General features: G+C 45.9%; 1 protein-coding gene across 1 annotated transcript in view; it reads right to left on the bottom strand.

Annotated features, from left to right (window-relative positions):
- The window catches only part of Gpkow (G-patch domain and KOW motifs), a 30,379-nt gene that overhangs the window by 21,006 nt on the left and 1,810 nt on the right, over positions 1-7,563 (bottom strand). The window contains exons 3-5 of the mRNA XM_023706564.1: positions 1,279-1,487; positions 228-376; positions 4-128 (exon numbers count right to left, since the gene is read on the bottom strand). Coding sequence (XP_023562332.1) covers positions 4-128; positions 228-376; positions 1,279-1,454 — 450 coding nt within the window. The 5' untranslated portion in view covers positions 1,455-1,487. The remainder of the gene's footprint in view (positions 1-3; positions 129-227; positions 377-1,278; positions 1,488-7,563) is intronic.

Raw genomic sequence — 7,563 nt, 5'->3', positions numbered from 1 at the left:
CACTGTCTCATCCTGGGGTGTGCTGCTTGCCCCTTCCTCATTAGGAGTATATCCTTTCTGGATCATGGGGATAGCAAGCATAGAGTCAACACCTGAGTTCTCTCTCTCCTCCAGAGACTTCTTGGATTCTAAGGAAGAATGGGAAGGTACAATGAGCTCACACCCCATCCTTTCCCCTTTCTCCCCATCTTCCCTCATGCAGGCAGGACAAAGCATGGATCACATACCCTCAATGAGCTCCTTCACAGCCTGGGACAACACCCCATCCTCCAAAGCCTCTGTGGATGGCACAGACGTCTGGGCCAAGGCCTGCCTTTGAAAGCCATTCTGGATCAATGGGATGACCAGTTCCTTAGGGGCTTCTACAGGCTTCACACTGATGTGGACACAGAGGACAAAGTTGGGGAAGACGAGTAGCAAGGGCTAGTGGGCTCTGAGCCACACTCCTTCATTCAAAGACAAAACAAACAAACAAAAGAGCCAAACTCACTCTGTTTAATGGACCATATAGTCCATCCTGCTGTTTGGATTTTCTATTGTCTTTGTCGGGGCATTCTTTGCATCCCCCCTCCAGACCTGCATTAAGCAGGTATCTTCCAGTCATTCCCAAAGCCTCGTGCACAGTCACCCACAAGTCACCATTTTCGGGCCACCCAGCCCAGCCTTCGCGACGGACGATTCTCTCTTGGAAGTCCCCCCTGCTCCCACCCTGCGAGCGCGCCAGGCCCAGCCATTCTCCTTTACTAAGTGAGCTGATGACAGTCCCCCTCAACCTTAATCTGAAACTCCAGCACGTTCTCCATAACAGAGAGGCCTCATCATTTCAGACAAAACCCTAGTCATCCTCTGCTTTTCTCAGAAGGCAAACAGCTCTGGGCTGGTGAGATGGCTCGGTGGTCTAGAGCACCTACTTAGAACAAGCTAAGCTAAACAAAGCACAGGGACCACGGTTCTAATCCCCCAGCACCACATGCCAGCCAGCACCGCCCCCTTGTGGGCTGAGCTGGCCACACACACACACACACACAATAAATAAATAAACAAATAAAATTAAAAAAAAAAAAAGAAGGCAAACAGCTCTCAAAAGAATACATCCCCCCAAGTTATCAGGCCCAATTTCCCCGCTTCACCTACAAACTCCCGCCTTCTCCCCTCCATACATCTTCCCAGGTTGCTTCAGGCTTTTCAGGTCACTATCACCAAGACAACTCAAGAGTCCACCCTCTCGCTAGAGCCCACCACACTGAACACCAACGCGTGAAAGGCTTAGCACTTTACCTCTGCAGCTCCTTTCCTTCCACGATCTTCAAGAAATCTTTTTCTTCTGGGGCCGACCCCGTGCCGTCCCCTGTAGCCGCCAGTCGCCTCCGGACAGAGGTGCGAGTGAACCCGAATGAAATTGGGGCTGCGGAAGGGGCAGCAGGCTCCGCAACCTCCTCTTCGGCATCCGCCATCTTGCTCCCTGTCCCAGGCTGGAGCGCTGCCTGCTGGGAAGTTTAGTTTGTGCTTCAGCCGCGAGAAGCCTACGGAGGAGCCGAAGAACTACCTTTCCCATGAGAGTGTGGAATCGTCATAGGGTGAGCGACGAGGGACCGTGGGAACAATGATCCTCCTTTTAAATATATAAATGCGTCGGACCACGCATTCTGGGAAATATAGTGCGCTAGCTTCCTCCCTCCCTCCCTCCTTCCCTCCTTCCCACCTTCCCACCTTCCCACCTTCCCACCTTCCCACCTTCCCAATCTGTCTCTGTCTCTCAGGCTGGCATTGTACTCACTCAACCTGACCTCGAACTCAGGGATCCTCCTGCCTCAACCTCCCCAATGCGGAGATTACAGGCGTGCACCACCGCGCCTGGCAACATAGTTCGTGTTCTGCAGTACAATACTGAGGGTCTTGGGCCGGGGAGATAGCTCAGTGGAATAAGTGCTTGTTTGGCAAGCGCAAGGTCCTCACTTCAATCCCTGGTACCACGAAAAAACAAAACAAAACAAAACTGAGGGTCCTGCTGTAGCCTCCTGAGTAGCTGGCTGGGCTTACAGATGTACACTACACTCCCCGCTAGTAAATGTAGTTCCTCAGATACTTACTTAGTCAAGGTGGAAGATCTATTCATTCTTCCTAGGTATTTATTTCTCTGTGCTTTTGTTAGTATTTATTGAGCACCTACTATGTACATCAGGGGGATTGCTGCTATACCCTCACCCCTTGTAAATAAATTTCTTTTTCCATTTAAAGAAATTATGGGGCCAGCCAAATAGCTCAGCTGATTAAAGCGCCTGCAAGCAGGAGCAGGGGCTGGGGGTTCCATCCCCAGGCCTGCAGTGCTGGCCCCGCACCCATGGTAAACTGGGACACTGGGTGTGGTGGCGCACGCCTGTAATCCCAGCTCTTGGGAGGCTGTAAACAGGCAGATCACTACGAGTCTGATCTACTAGTGAGACCTTGAACACCCTGTAGACCCTTCCCTAAAATACCAAAAGAAAAAAAAATTATGGAGGGAGCCAGGCATGGTGGTGATGTAATCATTCCTGTAATCTCAGCACTCCAGAGGCTAAGGCAGGAGTATCACTGGAAATTTGAGGCCAGATTGGGCTATATATAGTGAATTCAAAGCTAGCCTGCACTACATAAGACCCTTTCTCAAAAAACAGTAACAACAAAAGGCTGGTGCTATAGCTCAGGATGCAGCACCTATTTGGCAAGTGCAAGGTCCTGAGTTCAATTCCCGGTATTCCTCAAACAAAACTTTGGAGGGGTTTGGGGGTAGCTCAGTGGTGGAGTGCTTGGCTAAGGTGGGCAATGGCCTGGGTTCAATCCCAGCACTACAAAAAATAGAATGTTCATTCTTTAAATGCATCATCCAGGGGTGCTGGTACATTCCCACAGTTCTAGCACTGGGAAGGCAGAGGCAGGAGGATCACTGTCAGCCAGGCTGGGCTACAAAGTGAGACCCTGTTTCATAAATAAATAAATACACACACTAGACAGAAAATGAAGAAACAAACAAACAAAAACGAACAGAATGTAACACGTTAATTGCAAGTTATACATAACACAAGGGATTTTTACTGAAAACACATAAAGAATACTTATAAGCCAGGTGTAGTGGTGTGTGGTTGTAATCTCAACACTCTGAGAGGCTAAGGTAGGAGAACTGAAAGTTTAGCACTCTGGGCAGTTTATTGACTTTTTGTTTTGGGGGGGGGTTCTTTTGGAGATAGGATCTTATGGTGCAGGTCAGGCTAGCCTTGCATTCACTTTATAGCCCAGGCTGGTCTGGAACTCTCAATGATCCTCCTGCCTCAGCCTCCCTGCTGGGATTCCAGGCGTGCACCACCACACTCAGCTACTGGCTTACTCAGACACTGTCATAAGATGAAAAACAAAATTAGAAAGGGCTGGGGAATGTAGGGTGAATGAAGGCCTTGGGCTCAAGCCCCATTCAGTGATAACATAAATGTAAATAAAACAATGTGGAACACTGCCATTGAATCTGAAAATAAGTGTCTGCCTGGCAAGCACAAGGTCTAAAGTTTGATGATCCCCAGTACCAAAAAAAAAAAAAAAAAGAATCTAAAATTATGCTTTTCTAGAGAAGATATTCAAATGGCTATAATGTATTTGGTACAGGGTCTCACTATGCAGCTTGGGCTCCTAGGGATCTTCCTGTTTCAACCTCCCCAGCACTGTGATTCTAGGCATGTGCCACCACGCCTTGTCACCAACACACAGATTCGGACTAGGGCAGCTCAGTGCACGAGATAGGGGGTTCAGGGGGATACAAATGACTTTTAAGCACAATGAAATGATGCTTAAAATCTGTAATAGTCGCTTATCTTCCCTTTTTCTTCTTTCCCGCTCTCCTACCTTCCTTCCTTCTCCCCACCCCCCTTTCCTGTGCCACATATGGAACCTAGGTTTTTTTTTTTTTTACAGTCTAGACAATTGTTCTAGCAACAAGTTAACTCCCTAACAGTCCCTCCTTTAATTTTTTTCTCCTTCTTTAAAAAAAATTTTTGAGGGACAGCCAAATAGCTCAGCGGATTAAAGTGCCTGCAAGTAGGTGCAGGGGCCGGGGTTTGATCCCCGAGCCTGCTGTGCCAGTCCTGCCCCTGGGGCTCGCTGAGATGGCAATTGAGAGTGTGTGTGGTGGCAGGCATCTGTAATTCCAGCTCTTGGGAGGCTGTAAACAAGTGGATCACTACAAGTCCAATCTGTGTAGTGAAACCCTGTAGACCCTGTACTAAAACACACACACACACACACACACACACACACACACACACACACACAAGGTAGATAAGCAGGGCCAGCCAAATAGCTCAGCTGATTAAAGCACCTGCAGGCAGGCCCAAGGGCTGGGAGGGGAGTGGGAGTGGGGTGGAAGTGGGGTGGTTCAATCCCCAGGTCTGCCCTGCCAGACCCGCCCCCTGGGTGAGCTGAGCTGGCAATTGAGACTGGGCATGGTGGAGTGAACCTGTAATCCCACCTCTTGGGAGGCTGTAAACAGGTGGATCACTATGAGTCCAATCTAGTAGTGAAACTCTGAACACCCTGTAGGCCCTTCCCTACAATACAAAAAAAAAAAGGTATACAAACTGGGCATGGTGGTACATGTTTATAATCCCAGCGTACTGGCAGGCTGAGGCAGTAGGATTACAATTCAGGCCACCTTGGGCAAGGCTCAATCCAGAGTTTCTCGGTTCAGTCTCTAGTAACATATGCACACACACACACACACACACACACACACACACACACATTTGATTGACACCACAAAACAAGCAAGCAAAAAGAAGGAAGTTCTACATATATTTAAAACAAATTTAAATCTCTTTATTTATTTATTTTTGTACCAGAATCGAACCCATGGTGCCGTGCTTGCCAGGCAGGCACTACACCACTGAGCCATATACATGGGTTAAATTTTAAATCTTTGGGGCCAGGGAGATGGCTCAGTAGAATAAGCACTTCCCTGGAAAGCGTAAGGGCCTGAATTCAATCCCTGGTTCTGAAAAAAAAAACTTTTACTAGTGCTGGCTGGTGTGTGTGTGTGTGTGTGTGTGGTGTGTGTGTTGCAGGGATCAAACCCAGGGCTTTGCACATGCAAGGCAAGAGCTCTAGCACTGAGCCATATCCCCATCCCCCTACACATAAAATACCTCAAGAAAATTGTTATAAAGTTATTAGAGATTGGAATGTATTATCTGCCTATGATCACGTGTATTTGAAACAAATCTTATGTGTGTGTAAGAAATTTAAAAGTCACTGGAAGCTGGGCATGTTGACACAGGTCCGTCATCCCTGCACTCTGGGAGGCTGAGGCATGAGGATCATAACTGCAAACCCAACCTGGACAATTTAGCAAGACCCTGTCACAAACTAAAGTAAAATGTTCTGGGCACATAACTCAGTGGTATAGTGCCCTGGATTGCACTACAGATACTGGGGTGGGGGGTGTCACTGAGTGAAGAAACTACCTGTCTCTGCTCCAATTTATGGCCTGGATTCCCAGGATCATACAATAAAGACAGTGGCACTCCCCTGTAATCACAGAATAGTGTTGAAGGGACTGAGGCAGAAGGATTACAACAAGTCTATCTGGGCAGCTTAGTGATACCCTGTCTCAAAAATTTTAAAATGGGGCTGAATAGGATTTTTTTTTGGGCCACTCAAGCCACCCTGAGGGCAGGCCCTTTAGGCCACTGAGCTTTCTTGCTGGCCCCAATGGGGTTGAATAGGGATGTGGTTCAGTGGGAAGGCCTTGGGTTCAGTAGTGCTAAAAAAAGAAAAAAAAATTGTACTTACAATTTAATGTAGGCTACTACACAATTCTAATTCTATTTTCGGGGCTTTCTGACTCCTATATTATGAATACATTAATTATTCAGATAGCTAAGATTCTTTTTAAGGGCTGGGGAGATGGCTCAGTGGAATAAGCGCTTCCCTGGCAAGTGCAAGGGCCTGAGTTCAATCCCTGGTTCCACCCCTCCCAAAAAAATTAAACTTGGAATGGAACTTAGGACCATGCACTTGTCAGGCAGGTGCTGTGTTACTGAGTTATATCCCCTGCCCAAACTAAGCTTTGTTTTTCTTTGTGTTTTTGAGACAGGGTCTCACTATATAGTTCAGGCTGGCCTTGAGCTCACTTTGTAGCCCAGGCTGGTCTCAAACTCATAATGGTCTTCCTGCCTCAACCTCCAGAGTGCTAGGATCACAGGCATGTGCCACCAAGGTGCAAGATGCTGGGACTGGGGCACTGTCACTACCTCTAAGCGATGTCAGGTCCCATCCATCCATCTTTCTTTCTTTCTTTCTTTCTTTCTTTCTTTCTTTCTTTCTTTCTTTTCTTTCTTTTCTTTCTTTTCTTTCTTTTCTTTCTTTTCTTTCTTTTCTTTCTTTTCTTTCTTTTTTTCTTTTCTTTTCTTTTCTTTTCTTTTCTTTTCTTTTCTTTCTTTTTCTTTTGTACCGGGGATTAAACTCAGGCCCTTGCACTTAGCAAGCACGTGGTTGTACCACTGAGCTATACCCCCACCCTTAAACTTTCTTAAAGAGAGTAAATGCAGGTTATAGCACAGGTCTCAGCCTGGCGCTGTCCACCACACACCTTTGACTTCCACCGTCCTCTCCTTCCTGCGTGCAGTATCCACTAAAGCAATTTCCAGCTCCAGGGACCCTTTAGAGCCCCCACAGGATTTATGCACTGGGAGCATTATTCATCAACGTAAGGGCTCAGCAAAGAGGCTAGGGTTGGGTTAGTGTTAGGGTCACTCAATACTCCTAACGAAGCCATGCTTCCTAAAGGAACATTCTACCCTGCTGGTAATATTGCAATTTACTCCCAGTCAGGTAATTTTTAACGTTTCACCCCCCTTTTCCCTTTTTTTTCTTTTGTAGTATGGTAAATAGAACCCAGGGATTTGGACATGTTAGGCAAACACTTTACTACTAGAGCTCAAACCTCAGCCCTTTTTATTTTTTATTTTTTTGTATTTTAGGGAAGGGTCTACAGGATGTTCAGAGTTTCACTACTAAATCGGACTTGTAGCGATTTGCCTGTTTACAGCCTCCCAAGAGCCCTCAGACCTTTTTTTTAATGCAATAACAAAATGTTTAATTAAAGCCAATGCATACAGATCAAATTTTAAATGATAGTACTGAATTGCACCAAATTTAAAGAGCAGAGATGCTCAAAAGTTTATTCATTTATATTTTCTAACATCTTTTTTCTTTTTTCCCCATAATTTTATTGAGAAACAAATAGCAATGAGATAGTCTCAAACCAAATTGGTAGGAGAGTTTCAATAATTTACACATTGCATACATTCTTCCTAGTGGTTAATTGCTATACAAGATGCGGACATGATATCCTATTTACAAACACTATTAGAACAAATCCCTCTATTAAGAGAATGTAACTATGTATCTATCCTAACCATTTTGAATACACAGATACAAAATGAACATTCATCTGTATACCCTTTTTTTGTTTAGTTCCGTTATTTGAATATTATAGGTGTGTTAACTCAGCCAAATATTCTAAAAGAGTCCAGTAGTCCA

Source organism: Octodon degus, unplaced genomic scaffold, assembly GCF_000260255.1.
Source record: "Octodon degus isolate 3935 unplaced genomic scaffold, OctDeg1.0 scaffold00263, whole genome shotgun sequence".
Lineage (NCBI taxonomy): Eukaryota > Metazoa > Chordata > Mammalia > Rodentia > Octodontidae > Octodon > Octodon degus.
This window is presented reverse-complemented; position numbering and strand designations above follow the sequence as displayed.